At 36.5% G+C, this 20503-nt stretch overlaps 2 protein-coding genes across 3 annotated transcripts in view; one reads left to right on the top strand and one right to left on the bottom strand.

Annotated features, from left to right (window-relative positions):
- Positions 1-20503, top strand: part of LOC145978159 (uncharacterized) — a 97507-nt gene that overhangs the window by 39067 nt on the left and 37937 nt on the right. Inside the window, exon 8 of the mRNA XM_083110598.1 lies at positions 16104-16270. Within this exon, the coding sequence (XP_082966724.1) occupies positions 16104-16270 (167 nt within the window). The remainder of the gene's footprint in view (positions 1-16103; positions 16271-20503) is intronic.
- Positions 1870-19620, bottom strand: LOC145978360 (carbonic anhydrase 1-like). Of its 2 annotated transcripts, none has more exons than XM_083110959.1 (8): positions 19522-19620; positions 16156-16268; positions 15115-15360; positions 14820-14951; positions 9839-9986; positions 8834-8945; positions 3814-4038; positions 1870-2173 (listed from the first exon to the last, which is right to left on the bottom strand). In XM_083110959.1, exons 2-8 carry the CDS (start codon positions 16247-16249, stop codon positions 2072-2074), a joined length of 1059 nt encoding a protein of 352 aa, XP_082967085.1. In that variant the 5' UTR covers positions 16250-16268; positions 19522-19620; the 3' UTR covers positions 1870-2071. The 2 variants fall into 2 exon arrangements, with proteins under 2 accessions (XP_082967085.1, XP_082967084.1); XM_083110958.1 differs by lacking the exon at positions 19522-19620 and adding an exon at positions 17277-17397.

Raw genomic sequence — 20503 nt, 5'->3', positions numbered from 1 at the left:
AATGAACACTAACAGTTTGTTATCCTCATGATTAACAGTGGAGGCTGAAGCTGAACAAGTCTACTGATAGAAATAAAATATATAAGTTCATAAGTCATGAATAAATCTCACATTCATGTTGTGCATGAAAGTTAATATAACACCAATAATTATTTAATAATATAATTAGAAACTGAGGTAAATATCTACATGAATGTTATCATTTGTTTAATTACAGCTAAATCTATTCAGGCAATTATACTCAGAAGAAGGACCAATCAGAGAAAATCATCGGCCAGTCCAACCTCTAAATGGAAGGAGTGTATACTATGTAGGAACCTTCAGCTAATGAATTGTTCAGTTACAATTCATGCAAGAATCGTGATCAACTGGCCAAGATTACTTTTTTATATTCAAATATGGACATTTTCACATGTTAAATGTTTTCAAGGTCATGGTTTAAAAGTGCAAATTTACATGGTAAAGAAGTGGACGATATTTTTGTGATATCTCTGTGTGGCTAAACAAGATGGATTTCATCCTTTTGTTTCACTAATTATTTATTTTGCATTAGGACATATCTAGTTTTTTCATGGTTAATTATTCTGTGTATTAATGACATCCCATAAACTAGTGTAGAGAGTGAAGTATCATGAATGATGTGTTTTTCCTGTAAATTTCCAGTGGAATTAAAAGAAGGCTATTTGTTCTGTTCTGTACTTCTAAAATTATTAAGATCTCATTTAGCCACTTGTTCAGTTTTACTCCATCTTAGTTGGATGAAGCAGTAGGGTCTGCATCTGCTAGTTTGAGTGTCAAATTGTGATGAAAATAAATTTCTGTAAGTTATGTAATGGTTATGGAGTGAGGAATGTTAAGTTTTGTATTGGAATTGTCAAAATAGGTACCCCACGTTGTTTTTGACTAATAAATCAATTTTGTTAAAAATAAACACTAAAATATGTTTTATTTTCTGGCACTCTTTCTAGTGTAGTTCAGAAACCAAACTTGATGTCAATTCACATATGTTTCTTTAATTGCAAAATTAATTTGATATCAGAAAAATGAGAGGAAAATTTAAAAGTGTTAAACGGATTGTTTAGTGTTCCGAGTTCCACAGAATGATTAGGGCCATAAAATATAAAGTTAAACTATCCAATTGTCCATGCTGGAGGTGATGTGATCAGCACCACAGTACAGCTGGTTTTACCTGTCAGGGTTCTCCCCAGTTACCCAGTGATTACAAGCTTGGTGAGGCTCAGAGCTGGTTATACAGAAACATCATAAGAAAAATTTCCACTTGAGAGATCACCCACCCTCAGAATTAAACCAGGGTCTGCCACGTGGCAGTCCGATCCATACCAACCAGATCACTGTGGTTATAAAAATTAGACATGCTCTGTGCTGTGTTGAGAGATATAATTTCAAGGCACCACCAACCCAGAAACTTTCATTATGTAAATATGTTTTGCTTGGAAAGTATCTTTTACATCCATTGTACTCAGATAGCCTGATGAGACAGTGTTTTAAAATGGAATCCGAACCATTGTGTAATATATCTCAATTGCTCAATTGGGGATTGCATCCATGACTTTCATTATAAGGTGACAGCATTGCCATTATGCATCTTATCAGGAAGGTATACTCAAAAATTATTATTTTACTTCAAATAAGAATTTCCAACTACCAATCACAACATGGATTGGCATGATACAATTTGTAATGTGGTGAGAATCATGATGTTTAGAATTTGGATTAGAAGGTAAATAGTGTAATGGTATAGTACATCTCTTTCCTGAAAATATATAGTATTATTATTAATTTTCATGGTGCATGAGAAAAAATTACTAATATATAAAGTTAAATTTTAATGACTTTCACAAAAAACAACTTCATAGCAAATAATGAAATATCACACCACATAATTTATATTTAATACACCACAACCCCCCCTTCAATTTTCCTTTACAAATCATCAGTTTTACCATAACATCATTTCCTCAGTACACAAAGTTGCAAATGGTCATCCAGGCTAGACACACCCCATCCTTCAGCTTCCTCTACAGACAACATACAACGAGCTACTTATGGTTTACTTCCAGTGATAAATGGGGCGTCCGTTACTGGGTTGCACTGGTCTACTGTTCTGGGTAATGATGCCACTTGTTGATCGTAGCTTTCGAAACTCAAGCAACTGCAATCCAGAAAAACAGGAAAATATATTGTAGTTATAGCATGACTTAACACTATGTGTGAGCATTATTTATTGTAAATAATAAAAATACACCACTTACTCTATTTTATTTGTGTTTCTTGCACATTTCTTTTTACACAATACTATGACAGTTTCTTATACAATTTCTCATCACAATTGGATCCCAAACTGAATAAATAATAAATGTATTACATTATTATTATTTAATAAAACATAAACAATTGTATATTACACTCAGGGATGAAAAAAAGAAAAAGCATGTTCTCACCTAATGACATCTGTTTGTAACAGCGTAAATATTATATTATATTTGAGAAACAAAATGGTGGTTCATGGAGAATGCTATTCTTAGAGTTAAGAAAATGTGTGTAAAGCATCCCCCTAGCTAAATAATTTGGGTAAGCATTCCCCCAGCTGCCTCATTCTCTCCACTAGTGAGAAACATCAATAAAACAGATACTCTTTTGTCTTAATTAGTCTACAGCCACAATAATGATTGTATTTGTTGATTGTATTTTGGTAAGTTGACATCACTTATCTACATCTTCCAGTTGGTCATCTTCCAGGGCCTCCCTGATGGTGTGGTGGTAACATTGTCACCTTGTAATCAAGGGGGTCCCGGGTTCGATTCCCGGTGGAGGCACATTGCACAGTGGCTCAGATCTAACTTTAAACTGTAGGTCCAGATTAGCCTATGTGTGCATAAAGTGAACTTTAAACAATAACTCAATTAGTATTAATCAATAGTTTGATTGATTGATTGATTTGGTTTAAAAAAACACTGGCTTCATATCATACTGTGCTAACCACTGCCAGGGAAGTCAGCACACACTTGTTGGTGAAGACTCCATACACCCTATCTAGTGGGTGGGTGATTAGCTGGTATCAAACATTTTTGTCAACATAGCGAGTACAAATAGAAAGATTAAAGTGGCATACATATATTTGAAGTATGTACAATGTACATACTAGACAATGTATGTACATGTACATACATACACATATACATACTTGAAATATAAAGGGCATGGGTAGGAATTTTATAGATCACGCCCCTCCTTTTCTTATGTGTTGGCTACTGGTCACAAGGATTGGGTTAAATAAACTTAATGAAACATCTGTGTCTTGGTAAGCTTGAAAATCATACTCTCAAATGAAGTTCTTGAGATGAAAACTTGCATTTAAATTTATTTTTTTCATTATTTTTCTACCAGTCTCAAGTGATGATTACATGCAAATGATAAAGTGAAACTCACAAAGTCCAAGTCAGGGCTCTAACCCAGGAACTTCAGGTCCGTAGCACCCCCCCCCCCCCCCCCCGCCCCACACACACACATGTAATTTACCTTCATTTAATACTGTTAAACTTTCGAAAATGGACTTGGTCTACAAAGCCTCTCCTGATAACCCATGAGCCCCCCCCCCCCCCAGATATCAATTCTAGCTACAGGCCTGGGCAGTATATATAGTCGACCTTTTAACATGCTCAGCCACCAAGCCAGCTGAGTTGAACACTCAAGGCAAGATTTCTATACTTGTGTAATTTTCAAGAATGTGAACAGATCCTGAAACAACAAGTTTAAGAACCACTGATCTACCTTTACGATTATCAAACATACCTGGCGCCAAGATATAGGTACCTGCCGGGAGTACACGATCCAGGTGACCATCTCGGTGTACGGAGGCAGAGTGAGTGAGCCAAAGTAGGAGTAGTAGTGCTTGTCAAAAGGTGCATGCAGCCAGCTCAAGGGGAATGGTTTGATCTTCTGCTTAGACCCAGTCTCAACAATGGAGTTCAGATAGTCAATGAGTGGATCCAGGGCAATGTTGTCTATATAGCTAAGCTGAAATTAAGCATATGCTGAGTTATAACTGGAGTTACAGTTACAATTTCACTAAAAAAAGTAACCCATTGTAAGAGTTGCTTATTTTGAAAAGTAGCTCAGCTACAGTTACTAGTAATTTGAACACTAACTTACTTTTACAGTTACTTTATTCAAAATAAGCTACAACTTGTATAGCATGTTTTGTGCACATGCACAGCCACACATGGAAAACCAGGGAAGTTTAGAGGGAGGGCTTGCACAGCTTAAAATTACACATTTCATTCATATAATTTCATTTAAATCATGGTAATTTGCGTTAATTATTATAAAGAACTAATAATTACAAGTAAGACTGGTACAAATTATGCCAGCTGTATGTTTCAGCAGAGCTTCATTGAAGTTTGACGTATGTGGATTTTGAATACACTATAGTGTACAAGTTTTCCCCCCACCTAGTGGTTGCAGGACCTTGTCGTTGGTGGTGGAGCTTGCGTGTTTCAATGATCCACCAGGCTATACCGGCGGTAGCAGAGCTAGCTACCAGTAGGGTCTCCCATGCCGGGAAGGCTGGGGGGAGGGGGATAAGCCAGACTAAGAAGCAACCGATCAGCCCTCCAGGATTGCTGTGGGAAGACTGTGCTGCCTTGTACAGAGGGATTTGGTTACCCAAAGGCTAGGAGAGGGAAACTCTGATGTAAAACCAGGGGTAGGATGGACTCTGAAGCTATGAAAAGCAACCATCCTAGGGGATGGAAACCCCGAAATCAAAGACCTGGTCCTCCAGGTTGGGGGTTGGGCTGACAACCCGACCCCATAAAATGCACATTGTTTCAAAACCCCAACAGAAGCCTTGGAAAGATGGGAACAACCAAATACGAAACAAGTGCAGAAAAATGGACTACGAATTTGGTACATGGAACACTCGAACTCTCCTGAAAGCTGGAGCATTGGACACTCACAAAGCAACTCCTAGCTTACAGAGTGAAGATAGCTGCCATTCAAGAGACAATATGGACTGGCAAAGAGGAAATCTGGGACACAAGATCACACACAATATTTAGTAGTGGCAAATCAAGAGACCGGGAAGAAGGTGGTGTGGCCTTCATACTGGATGCATCATTAAGAGATAGTATCTTGAAATTTACCCCAGTAGATAGCAGGTTAGCATCTCTAAGAGTGAAAACAAAACTGTACAACATGACAATTATAAATGGCTATGCTCCAACTGAGGACAAGGATGAACTGACAAATGACCAGTTTTACTATAAGCTTGAACAACTTTATGACTCTATACCATCTAATGATGCAAAAATGATTATGGGTGACCTAAATACACAAATAGATGGAAGAAGCTTACCAAGGCACAATTGGTTTACACAGTCTACGTAAAGAATGCAACAACAATGGACAACGGCTTATAGACTTTGCAACAAGTAAGAATATGGTAATCAGATCTACATTTTTTTCACACAAGAAAATACATACACAGACATGGATGTCACAAGATGGATCATCACTGAATCAAATAGATCATGTACTAATAGAAAAAAGATGGGCATCAAACATAGTAGATGTAAGAACATACAGAGGTGCAAGGAGGAAAAAGCAAGAACTAGATAGATGGAATAAAGAGGTACACACAATATGCCAAAAAAAGAAAAGTAAGTATATAACAGAGAAAATAATTATATTGGAGAACAATTTAAGTTCAACAATACATATATGGCATATAAAGAAGTAAGATCAATCAAAGAAGGATTTAAAACCAGAACAAATTGTTGTAAAGATAAGGATGGGCTACTTTTGGGAGATAAGGAAACAATCAAACATAGATGGAAAGAGTATTTCTCTAGACTACTAAATTCAACACAGTCAGTGAATGCCCACAAAGAAACTAGCAGGAAAAGAATTGCCAGGAAAAATGAAAAACCAGTGAACCCCCCTACAAGGCAAGAATTTGAAAAAGTCTCAAAAGTCCAAAGAAACAATAAAGCTCCAGGAATAGATGACATAACAGCAGAGCTATGGAAAAAATGGAGGGATCAAATTCAGAGAGACACTGTTTCAATTGATAACAGAAGTATGGAATCGAGAAGAAATGCCTAAGGACTGGCAGAGAAGCATAATTTGTCCAATATACAAAAAGGGGGACAAATTTGAATGTAAGAACTATAGGGGTATTTCACTCTTATGCACACCATATACAATATTCACATCAATAATAAGAAGCAAATTGGAACCATATGCAGAAACAATCATAGGAGAATACCAGGCTGGTTTTGAAAAGGTCGCTCCACCATTGACCAGATATTTACAGTAAAACAGATATTGGAGAAGTGTTGGGAAGGAAACAAAGAGTCTTTCAAATCTTCGTTGACTTCCAGCAATATTATGACTCCATAGATAGAGAATGAAGAGTACCTTTGCCTCTGTACGCATCCAAGCAGAATTGGGAGACATCTTTGAAGTAAAGCAAGGGCTGAAGCAAGGAGATGGACTGGCCCCACTCATTTTCAACCTGGTGTTGGAATATGTTATCAGGCAGCTACGAATTGATACCAGAGGCACTCTACTATACAAATCTACACAAATAGTTGGATATGCAGACGATATTAACATCATGGGTAGATCACTAAGAAGAGTAAAGGAAGTCTTTAAGAACCTGAATGAGGAAGGCAAGAAAGTTGGACTAAAAATAAACGAGAATAAGACAAATATATTAATCCAGTCAAGGAAAAGAAGAAACTGTGAACAGAGCATGGTAATAGAAAACTTTAACATCGAAATGACCAACAACTTCTCATACCTAGGTAGAAACCTCAATGATAAAAATGAAGAAATAGCAGAAATACAAGCACATATTCAAACAGGAAATAAGGCTTACTTCTCGATATTACCTTTAATCCGATGAAAAGATATTAATTGGAGAGCTCGAATGATGTTATACAAAACACTCATTCGCAGTATTGTAGTATATGGATGTGAAGCATGGATTCTTACGGAACAAGATGCTAACAAACTTGATGCATTTGAGCGTAGAATCCTACGAAGGATCTTTGGCCCTATTCAATCACAAGGAGAGTGGAGAATTAGATATAACGACGAAATTTACAAACTTTATAAGGAAGTACCTCTCTCCATATACATAAGAATAAAAATACTAATCTGGGCTAGCCATGTAGCTAGAATGGATGAGCACCGGATCCTAAAGAAGATGCTAGGAGGAAACATGGGAGGAAGAAAACCTGCAGGAATACCAAGGATCAAATGGCAGGATAGTATCCAAAAGCACACAGAGTCCATCCTTCACATCAGAAACTGGAGAAACTGGGCTGAAAACGAGCCAAAGCACCATAGATAACAGCAAGTTTTTCACTTCCATTTTACTGTTGTTGATAATTCACATTACTTGACAGCCAGATTCGTCAATTTGGAATGTCACATATTAACATGTATGGAACATGATAACATTATCAACTCCATTTCCAACGTAAAGTGGAGATAGGACAAAACAATATTCAGCCGGCAATCATTGCAGGAACATGAAAACTTCAAACTGGAGCAGTGTTTTTGGGGGAAATTCCTCACTTGACCCTTGGTGAAATCCTGTAAATGCCCAAATTTCATTTGGATGTCTCATCTCAAGAAGCATCAATTCTAACATAAACTTCCACTGTTATATATAAACAATATATTTATGCTGTAAACAGGAACCAAGCTGGTTTTCATGTTCTATAAATTAAATAATTGCTTTGCAAAAATAGAGGTCAGAGGCTGGAATAAATGGTTATTATTGTACATCATTATCATAATTCCTCCTATTGTCACAATGTAAACTGAATGACCAGGTATGAGGTATAAAGTGAATAAGCAAAGAAAACAAAAGCCTATTCTCAGTGCGATTCCATTCTGAAACATATTACACAGTGGTTCGGATCCAAATTTAAACTGTAGTTTCAGTTCGTATTAGCCTATCTTGATCATAAGTTATCTTAAATCAAACTTTAAAATAATATTCTCGAGCCTGTTAAACTTGTTGATAGAAGACGGAACAATTGAGTCTTCAAAAATATTGGACATAATAATACATCCAAAAACTGACAGTTGGGAGGGGCGATCACCCTCTCCGTGGATCCGTGCCTGACACCCAAATATGAGTTTTAATTAGTTTGATACATGCATACATACAGATGGTATGCACTGGTATTCCATACCAGCCCCCTTTCACATCTGAGAATCAACACTAACAATCATTTATACCAATATATGATGAATGCAGCCAGTGGCGTGCACAAGGGGGGTGGGTAGTGGGGGTCATAATCCCCCCCCTGTTGCCCCACATTCCTAAAAAAAAAGAAACGTCAAAGACAAGAGAAGATGTCAAAATGAGGGCTGACTACTAAGAAAAGTATACGTAACCCCCTCCCCTCTTTCGAAAATCATGGGCACATCACTGAATGCAGCACAGTTCTATGTCTTACCTTCCTACAGCTTGGATATATCAACCCCACCAAAAATCGAAGCATCTCACTTTTATCTCAATCTACTAACAAGTAATTAAATATATCAAGAGTTAAATCATGTTGATGGTAAGTTATAATAACTTAAAATTTTACTATGCTTGACCTACTGAAAGTTGAACCTTAGTCATTAATCCTCTGTATATACACTTCCATATACATATCTGTTGTTTTTTTGTCTTAATTATAGTGCAGATGGGATCAACAACAACATACACTATTCATACTCTTACTTCTGTAAAGTTGCATGCTTCTGATATACTTGTGTAAAACAGAAATTAGAATATTCCTACCTGAAAAAGTAGGGAGATGATAGCCAATCCGTCTGTTCCCTGTTTCCTAACAGCAGCATCCAGAGTCTTGCATTCTTTGTTATAATATACCAATTGTGCTTCCATTGGGAATCTGCATGTAAACATTGAAAAACTTCAGTGGCATAAATTTTAATAAATAATCACTCGATATTATATTCACCTTTGCAGGAATGCACTACAAGAACCATACCCCGGTCTCGATAACAGCACCAATGGAATTCGATACACAATGTCACCACAGACGTCATCCATCGAGAAGCTAAATTGCAGTTCTCACCTTCAAAGGGTTGTTTTGCAAAACCTATCCTTATCATATAGACAAGTGCCCATTTTATGAAAGTTGACCTCTGTGCGGTATGATTATCAAAGTATGCTACAATGCCAGGAGTCCTGGGTTTGAATCCCAGCATAGGAATGGATGTTCTTTGTTAGTATCTCCTCATCAATTTCATCATATCATCATTCATCCTCACCTTTGGGATTAGCGAAAAATGGCAGAAAGGCGAAGTAAAATATACAAAATCAATCAATCAAAACTACTTTCTGAAACTGGAACCCAGAGACTTACCAACTTTCCCCTCCTCTCACCTTGCAATTTCACACAGCAATCCCCTAACATTGTCAAAGCATATCCAATGTATTAAGTATCTTGAGTATTTGAGGCAAATTACTGCTCAAACTAGAAGCATGGCCAGATATTTTGTACAGAACAGGGAAATATAGTTTCTTCTTCAATATTAAGTGCCACATTTTATCATATTTTTGTATATCCAATGTCTATATTCTAAGAGAGCAGGATTCACGAAACTTCCTGTGGTATGTTACTTGTGGAAACCATTTACATGTAGCATTATTATCAATTCATCTTCATGCACACCCAAATCTATTTCTCACCTAAATCAATATTTCCAGTTTTAAATCATGGAACGTAACACATGTTACGTGTTTCACCAATTTATTACTATATTACATATTATAACTTACTTCTGATTGTTGATGGTATGTTCGCTACCAGACTTGTCCTTCTGTCCCCAATGGAAAATTATGCCTGAAAAGATATAGTCTCCACCCAGAGGACCTCCACAGAGATAGGGAACATCCTGCTGGTTGTCCCAGATGCAGTCCAACTCAGCTGCAATGTCAAAGTACACCTTTTTCAAATTTCTAAGAATAGAATTGGCAAAATAAAATTCTGAGATCAGAGACTTTGTATTTTTTTAAAAAAATTCTTATTGTACGCCCTTTTAGGCTAATTAAAATTGATGAAGGGACACTCACAAACGAACACCTGTGCCAAGGCTAAGACTACACCAAAGTCTTGATGGATGTGTTCAGCCAATGAGGTGGCTCTTACAGCACAGATTTGTCTAAATACAGCTTTAGACATTTTTAATTCATGAAAGATTTCCAGTGATGATGTACAGTCAGGAAGAAAAGGAAGGCAAGAGTGTGGCATGAAAGAGTATGAGAAGAAGAGTGGCAACATTGGAACATGGTAGAAAGAGAGTAGGGACTCCTGCATAGACAAATGACTCATTCTCTTGTCTTTGATGTGAGCAGACCAGTGGCGTATCCTCCCATGTTATCTGATTCACTGTCAATTAACCAACTTGAAAATAAAAAAGAAGGTTCCTGTTTCGAAAGCAAAGAAACAGAAGCGATCTCTGACCTTGAGTCACCCATTGAAATTTATTTTGGCACGTCTTGCCCCTCAAAGGGCTGTTGCACCATGGAATTCAATTACTTTACTTTAGCTTAGAAAGGGAGTAGTATGTGCTGTCATGCTGACCACATGCCACCTGGTGAAAATTTGCTTCGCAGGACTTGGTGCTCAAAGGGCTGTTGCACCACAGAATTTTTAAAACCCATTCTGAAACTTGAAACAGTGATGATTTTTTGATACTATTTTGGTTATTTTACATCATTTTTCTATCTCACTAGAGTGATCATGTAATAAGGATGGAATGATGAACTGTTTAAATAGATGAAGAGACAAACACACATCCACCTGCTTTACCCAAAATTCGAACGTAGGACCCCTGACGGTGGTACTGGCTTCAAATTAATTTTGGAGAGGGCAAAAGATGCTTTGCTACCCACCAAGCTGACACTGGTATTATGCCATGATATAAATACTCCTCTGCAGGGGCAAGCAATTCTTCTGTGATTATGAATATTATATATTACTTAATGAGCGAAGTACATGAACCAAGAAAACATAAACTTCTCATCCATAGTGATTGCAATACATACTTACATAAAAATTTATTTATTTATATAGTTTATTGTACTTTGTTTTCTGCCACTTTAGGCTAAGCACAAAGAACAATGCAAGAGACTTCCTTTTGTGAAGAAAGAGTGTGTGAATAACAGTTGGTTATCAGCAACAGGATGGGATACGGAGCGGCGATCCTCCGCCTCCACTCGCCACTCTCACTTTTGGTACCCTCTCACTCAGATCTTCTTTCTTGATCTTATCTGAGTGTGGTATCCGTATCCCGGAATAGGATATAAGGATTAACTTGGTAAGTGGAGAGGTCAGAAGGTACGTAAGAGAGAAGAGGCAAGTGCTCTGAGTCTTGGTACCTAAGATTTAAACCAAGACGTTTTTGAAAAATTAATATTGTGAAATTGAGTAGCTCCAAACAATAAGCAAGATATGAAATATAAAGATACATATAACATAGAAATAAAATAATGAATATATAAGAATACAATATAAGAATGAGAATATAGAATAAGATATTCGAGGAACCCTTAGATCCCATAAATGAGAGAATAATAATGGCACTTGATGAGGAATCCTTAGATCAGAAGACAAGTAGATATTCATAAGAGTTATATTGAAGAGACATCCCCGAAGAATAGGGAGTTCTCAAGCCTCCTCTTCTGTCTTCAATCTTCTACTCGCAGTCCTCAACTGGTAGACAGCATCTGGATACTGGAAATGTATATATTGGTTTCAGTCATCCAATTCTCGTATGTCGGGTTCTCTTCTGAGGGATGTAATGTAGCGTTTTCTTCTATTCAGGGAAGCCGGTCCTTCTTCATACTATCTTATTTCATTTAAGCAATTATTTTGTGCACAGCTGCTTTCTCCCATTAATTGGGCAGCAAGTCTCATGCTCGATCTAGTCTTAGTTCCAGTGGGTTCCATGTTTTCAATAAATGATGATATTGGAACCACTTGTCGGACTCGTGACTCTTGATGGTGTTTGAATTCCATTTCCTCAAGCGTAGATATCAGCTCAGCCAAAGCATTAATTGTAGGAAAGGTTCGTTGACAAGTAAGTTGTTGTCTTACAAGGTCTGGTTCTAGCTTAGCTCTAAGTTCCCTTATTTTGGGGTCTTGAAATTTATTGCAATAAAACACAGCGTGTTCTGGAGTATCAGTAGTCTTACATACTTGGCACTGGTCATCTAGACTGAGGCCAAAGCGTTTCAAATATGCCTTATAAGGGCCATGCCCTGTAATGAGGTGTATCAACCCTTTAGTTGGTTTAAAGAGTGAGTTCATTGTCCAGAATTTAACGTCAGGCATATATAGCTTCGTGTGTACTGATCCCGAGTATTGTCTCCACTCTTGTTGCCATTTGCTTTGTAGAACCTGGTCAATGTCCTGCATGGTATTCACATTAATTCCCAACAGCATGAATATCTTAGCTTGGTCTCCCTTCCGAAACCAATATCTAGAAGCGTGTCTTTGAACCTCAAAATCAAGAGGCAAGACACCAGCTAGCACTATAGTTGACATAGTTGACGTTGTGCGAAAGGCCCCAAGAATTCTCAACAAGACGTTGCGCTGTGCCGATCTCAGACGGTCCCGGACAACTTTCTTCCTAGAAAGGAAAGCCCAAGTAGACGCTGCATAACATATAGTTGTAACAAATATCGCTTTATAATACAGCATTGCGATCTTGAATGGTATCTTAAATGCAGTATTACCAATGTTTAAGATATTGTGTAAAGCTGACTTGGCCTTAGCTGTAACACTGTTCACATGAGCTCTTAGGCTCATTTGAGCTTCCATGTGAATTCCAAGGTATTTGATGACTTGAACATTTTTAATTGAAGAGTTCTGAAACTTGAATATAGGCGCTCGAGCCAGTTTTCCCTTAAGGAGGATTTGATATGTCTTCTCCTTAGCTATGGTCAACTTAGATTCCTCAGACCAAATGGCCACTTGATTCAAGATCTTGTTAGCATTGAACTCCAAACCTTTGCGATTATTCGATCCGGTTATGATTAATAGATCATCTGCATAAGCAACACTATCTATGATCTCATCCATGCTGCTGAGAGCCAGCAGTAGTGGTTCCAAGGTTATATTCCAAAGGACTGGCCCCAGGACAGAGCCCTGAGGACAGCCTTTGTTGACACTCCTGCAGATCGTCTCATGTCCCCAAACGAACTGTATTCTCCTGTCTTTCAGGTAATCACAGATTAAGCTGTATAGAGGCTTAGGAATCTGCAACCTCCTTAGTTCTCGTAGTAAGTATGGCCACCATACATTATTGAACGCTCCGCTAATGTCAATTGTAATTCCAGTAACATACTTATAATGAGTTTGGTTTATAGATGTTATCACACGATTGACCGCATCCTCAGTAGAGCGTCCTTTAATAAACCCATACTGTTTGCTGGAATTCCTTATTAGTGTTAGTCTTTCGTTTAGTCTCTTTGTAATCAGCCTCTCAAAAACTTTGCCTAAGACATCCAAGAGGCAAATTGGCCTGTAGGATTTTACATTGGATGGATCTCTTTTGGTATCCTTTAAGAAAAGCACTAACGTTGCTAATTTCCAGTCTTCAGGAAAAATCCCTTCTGCTAGACATTGGTTATAGATTGTCTGTAAACCTCCGAGAAGTTGGTTTTTAGTAATTTTGATTAACTCGTTTAGAGTTCCATCAGGACCCGGGGCTTTGCCATTTTTCAATCTGTCGATCAACGCGGCGATTTCTTCCTGTGCAAACGGTATCACCAGTGTAGGATTTTCATAGGTTACATCAACTGTAGATCTTATGTTGTTCTGGATTGGTGTGTCCTCTTCAGAATCGTCCAATGGTAGTAGTCCATCCATTATGAAGCTTACTGTCTCCTGCCATGAGCTTGTGTATGTATTGTCACTCTTCTTAAATGGTACAGGGACGAATTTCTGTGATTTTTTTTGGGCAGCTATTTTGTATGGCATGCTCCAAGGATTTTGAAGGATCTCCCGTTGTACTAGACAGGCCCAGGATTTGATCTTGTACTGTTCAATAAGCTTACCGTATTTCCATTTGGAGTTTCGGTACTTCTCTAGATAGAATGTTCTGTCTCTATCCGTCTTGGATTTTTGATAGAGCTTTCTGAGTCTCCGCGTAATGTTCCGTCTTCTCATGATATACTCTGGCCAGGCTTGTTTAGGTTTCTGCTCCTTCATCTTAGGAATATGGCCTGGCGCAGTCCCCAATATGTGCGCAACTGTAGCTACATTTCCATATCAGCAACAATAAAAAGTGATATCTAAGAAAATCTACTACCAACATGAAATAATCAGTGATCGAAGGGAGGGGGGATGTGAGGGGATGGTATCCGCCAGCTAGCAATTTTTTTTACAAAGCATCCCCCAGTTATCTCACTGTCATTGTGTTAAACCATAGGAGCATCTCAATCAGGCATCCCTCCCGCTAGCATTTTTCACTTCAAGTGAAGGAAATAATTTTTGGGGACCCAAAAAGTGCCACATGTTTAAGCAAACATTATGAAGACTATTCTTATTTACTCTCTGAAAATGATTTCTCATCACCTGCTTTCTCCATGTATTGTTTGAGTTAAAAATGCATTTATTTAAATGGGGGATCATATATAGCAATCAATGCTGTCATCATCTAATTGCTAGATATCACTTCTATGACACAATAGAGGACATTACAGTCAATCTTACATTCTTACTATATAAATTACTTTAAATCATGAAACTTACCGACAAATCCAGTATTGATTAAGAACATGTGGTCTGGTATGTTTGTGAAGTTGACCCATAGCAGTGGACTCCAAAAGACTGGCATAACAAGAGCATCATCAATATTGATGGGGGACTGGAATGTCTTATCATCTGTGTGCAAATGAAAACACCGTAAGTAACAGATATTTTTAATACAATAGAAGATTCATAATTTTTCCTTCACAAAATAAGCTTTAGACAAAACTCGGAATGCTGTAATATTATTTTATCAAAAAACTATGATGGTATCAACTGAAATGAATCAAATACTCACCTTCACTGGTCAATTTTATGGTGGAACTCTTTGCTGAATCCTCTAAAACATTGGTACATGATGGACACACTTTTTCTTTTGGAGGTGCTAGCCTTGAGTCTTTAATTTTTAGTTGCTCACTAGAGAAAATCTCCTTTACAAGTGGGAATGGTCTAGCAACTTCTTCCTCCAACAGTCTTCCGTGATCGTGAAAGTCTTCTGGGACTGTGAACCATCCATATCTTATGTGGTACGCAATGAACACAGCTGCAATACATAACCATGGATTATTAAATGGCATTAAATTAGATATTAAAAATCAGGAAAAGAACAAAGATATGATGTAGTAATACCAATTGTAATCATCATCTTTGTAACTGATCATTAATTCATATGAATTCTTTGGACTTCTAATCACTGTATTTGGTTTTTCATACCAACATTTATGGAACCCATTTTGTCTCCTGCTTGAAGGTAGTATAGTGTTTATATAGACATGTATAATCCATAAACTCAGAGTATATTTTGGGAAAGCAGTCAATGTGTACAAGAAGTGGTTATGCGAACCTTCAAGAAGAATGGTGACCAGTAATGCCTGGGAGAGAGGATTATTTTGTGGTGGCTGAGGCTCCACCTTTCCATACAGCACAAATCTCCAAGGGACATCCATAGGATATCCACAAGGTCCAGATGAGATCAATGGATATTGTAGATATTCCATGGACTTCCTATGGATATCCAGTCATGTACTGTAAACTAAATTGCAAACTGAAAGAAAAAACGAATTGAAAAGAAAACTGCAAAAAAACACAATACCAGGGAGGTACAAGAGTAATTCTGGACAAGATTAAAACAAATAATTTTGAAAGAGATGGAAGTTTGTGGCAAACAAATATCAATAAAATAAAAATAAAATGTCCAACTTTGGTAACACAAAGAATTGCAAAGAAATAATATTTCAGACTTTACATTTCAAAGGTTTTTGTGTTTTAGATATTATTGTCTTTCAGTACATTGCATATGAACCAAATGCAAAAATTTTGATGTCAGAGTTACACTTACCAGTCAATGATACCAACACTGCTAAGATGGCATCTGCTGAGAAAACATCAAAGGTGCTGGACTCAACAAGAAGCGATAAATCCCCAAAGAGCATTACGATGGCTGCAATGGACCTGTAAGAATATGTTATTACACCTGTTTTATTTTAAGTTAAGAAATCTAGTTCCCATGTTTAAATTTTAATTGAAAGCATTGTGAAAACAATTTTAAAAAATGTGATTAATAGGAACTTTTGTTTCTTTAGCATCTCAAATTCTTTAATTTTCTCAACATCTTGATACATTGCACAATGCACATACATCTTTCTTATACATTGCACCAATTAAATAATTTTAGTCAATAAAGAAACAAAGTTCGTATTAATAATATACGTGTTATGAGTCTACTTGCAAAGATTTAAGTTTGTGAAAACTATTCCCATAAAACTGAAACTAACTCTTAAGACTTGAAACTTATTCTCATGGTTTTCATTGCCTTGTATGTTAGCCTCATTCAAAATAAACCATATGTGGTATGGAGTCTAGGACCAGGTGCGGCTCAAGATAAAATTTGATAATTTGCATAAGCATCCCACAACCTACTCCATTGTCTTCATATTGAACCACACAAACATCCTCACTTGTTCCCAAGCTCGAACCCCTCCAACCACACTAACAAAGGAATTTTCACTTTGAGAACTGAAAAGTTGTAGCAGTCACAACAGAATAACCAAATGCCATCGAGGCTCACTGTCTGTCAAATGATCATGTATTTATTTAATTATTTGTTTATTTATTTGGTCACTGGGGCCATAATCCTTGAGTCCCTAACCCATTCACATGTCTAGAAAAGTATACTGTTTCTGCATTATCCTAACTACTAACATGGTAAGTTTCAAATGGATCATATATCGAACCATTTGTTTACAAGACCCCAGCCATGGAGGAATTTGATACCTTGTGTCATAAAATAATGTTAAGTCTATTGATGGAAATAGAAAGCAATGCACTTTTCTGACAATTATAAAAATAAAAAGTTGAATACCCGGTTACTCACAACCTAACTGAAAGATTATGTTTCACATGTCTCATAAACTTTGAGATAAATAATATCAGGAAATAGCTTAACTAGGTTTTTAATACCTTAGTGTATTCTCAACCAGCTTTCCCACAAACATTTTGGACTGTTTTAAGTTGTAAAGACATCAAGAAATGTTTTTTTTAGCGCATTTTAATTTTTTAGCCATAAGTTACATTATTCCTAATAAATTAAGTCCGACACCATAGAAATAATGACACAGTGGATTTGTTTGTTGACTGCTAGACGAGAAGTATTGCACTTAAGCATTGTTATTCCTGAATGTGATAAAAGGTAAAGGTAAAGCTTATGCACTTTGCATCGTGCCATGAATACATATGGTAGGACCTCACACGTTCACAATCTTAGCCATATGTGGATGTGATGTGATCATCACCATGCTCCAACTGCCTTTACTTCTCGTTCAGTAGGTTAGGTGAACCTCAGAGCCATTCCATGCAGAGACATTGATCCCACCTGCAATCACTCACCCCGGAATCAAACCTGGTCTCTCACGTGACAGTCTTACCAACTGGAACACTGCAGAAGTGGATAATCTAAGTTATTTACATTACACCTTAGGCACATCCTATATATGCTTGAATGTCTAGTCAATGTCTAGAATTAGTGCATGAACAATTTCTAAGGGAAGCAAAACATTGTTTGCAGTATTTAACTAAGATATTGTACATCTTGCATTAAATTTCGGTACCAAAATATCTTTAAATAGCTTCTGTTGGTACTATATCTGACACTGAATATGCAAAAACAGGAGTCCCTCAAGGCTCCATACTAGGCCCGCTACTGTTCATACTATATACCAACGACTTACCCACTCCAGACAATACAAATATTTTAACATACGCAGATGACACAACCATAATTTGCAGTGCAAATACACAAGGACAATTAGAAAGACAAACCTACATATCAGTAAATATAATAACTCAGCACTTAAATTCATATAACTTGAATATAAACTATCAAAAAACAATGTATATGGCTTTCAATCCTGGAAATAAACCCAATTTTGATAATATAAACTTTCAAATAGATGATAATCAAATCAATTATGAAAATCCAGTTAAATTTTTAGGTTTAGTTATTGATGACAAATTAAGATGGGCATCATATTGACCATGTATGCAAAAAAGTAGGGAAAAACTTATATCTTCTAAAACTCCTAACACAATATCATGTGTCTGAAATAAACACAAATCTATACTATGGACTTGCATATCCATACCTAGAATATTGCATAATAGCATGGGGAGGAGCTGTGCAGGAATACACTCAAAGATTGCTTACTCTACAGAAAAGAGCAATACGGTATATGTTCAAAATACCAATTAGAAACTCATGTAGAGAATTATTTAGAGAAAATAAAATTATGACCATATATTCCCTATATATTCATAAAGTAATTGAATATGTACTAAAACACCGTAAATTAGATGAAAATTCGGAAGTCCATCAGCATAACACACGTCAAAAGAGAACTTCCACATGCAAGCACACAGACTTGTTCTCTCAGACAAATCACCTCATGTTGCAGGAATAAAATACCATAACAAACTTCCCACACACATCAAACAAATTACAGAAACTCACAAGAAACTGAAAGCAATTAAACAGTATTTAACAGATATACCTCTATATAATCTCAATGAATTTAAATAATTAAACTGGATTAGTAAATTGAAGCATTTAAATTATTTTGATATTGTATGTCTCCTATATTTATCTTTTACAACTTTAGTATGTGACACTTATAACTGTTTAACCCATATGTTTTTTTTTGTATTTTTGTGTTTGCATTTTGTTCTTTTCATTGTAATCCTACTCCATTTGTAATATTTAGTATTGTATGACATTTTCCACACCCTTGGATATGAATCTACGGAAATAAAGAATTTATTATTATTATTATTATTATTATTATTATTATTATTATTATTATTATTATTATTATTATTATTATTGTAACTCTCTTCTTACATAATGTTTCAGTGGCAGCGTCGTCGCCTTGTAATCCAGGAGGTCCCGGGTTCGATACCCGGTGGAGACACAAATGCTTCGGATCCCACTTTAAACTGTAGGTCCGGTCCCGCTTAGCTACACTGTGCAACAACAAATCAATCAATCAATCAAATTACTTAATGTTTCACAAAGTGCAATTAGAATACAATATATTAATTTTTTGCTCTATTAAGTCTAGCTTAGGTGATTATCTGTAAAAATAGATATCAACAACTCAAGGAATATTATTTATAATAATACACATACACACGCACAGACATCAACCCTTACCTTAATCTCGATGAGTGACACTAAAAATAAAGACATTTTAATTGCTTTGTGTATTCCAATAGTGGCAACAAAAGATACAAATATATAGGTGGACCTGTGAGGCACTTCTTCTGTGTTCTGGAATTTTCTTGTGACGTGAGTTGGATTTGTACTGGCACAACCAAAATCCCGAGGGGTATAAATCTAACGTGCAATGTGAAATTATTTAGTATTAATGCTTTAAAAATGCTAAATTACACTCTTTTCAAATTTCTAATGTTAAATATTTATCTATGATTTTAATAATGAATTGTGTCACCTAAAATTCACCCGATCACAAATTTTGCAATAGAAAAGATTGGTTTGTAAATAGGTTGTAACTGGGAAATATTTCTTTCCAAAAACATTCAAATTTCTTTTCAGATTTTTAAAACAATGTGATTCTATGTGGACTATTTTTTTTTCCTAACAAGAGTTCATAATCATTATTGGCGCAAGTTGCACTAGAGTTTGAAACTCCTGGGTGTCACAAAGAAATGTATGCACATTTTGAACGATTATAACTTCATGCAGTTCACTTTCAAAATGTAAAATAATCTACAGACATGAATAATTTTCCCTTGTCAACGCCTGTTATCAAACTGATGACCGTTCTAGCGCATACATTGCTGGAAACGCAAAGCAATGAAATCGCGAACATGAAAAATTATTCCTTTCGGTATCTGGACGCATTCTCGTTCAATCAGTGCCTTCAATTCGTCGAATCTTGCCGGTTTTGCAAAGCAAGGTTAATCTTTCATGGACCGTATCCCTATACTCAAAGTCTAGTGGCGTGAGGTGTGGTGAACGCGGAGGGCATTCTTCTGGACCTATTCGTCGAATCCATCTGTTTGGAACATCTTGCTAAACAATTAACAAAACTGCACTCTAAGATTCGACTGTACTGAGAGCATGGGTTTTTCTTGGAATGTAACTCTTTCAATACCAGTGCTTCAAAATGCAA

The sequence above is a fragment of the Lepisma saccharinum genome, chromosome 24 (assembly GCF_977018435.1).
Source record: "Lepisma saccharinum chromosome 24, izLepSacc3.1, whole genome shotgun sequence".
Lineage (NCBI taxonomy): Eukaryota > Metazoa > Arthropoda > Insecta > Zygentoma > Lepismatidae > Lepisma > Lepisma saccharinum.
Note: the sequence above shows the minus strand (reverse complement) of the source record. Positions and strands in the feature narration are given on the sequence as shown.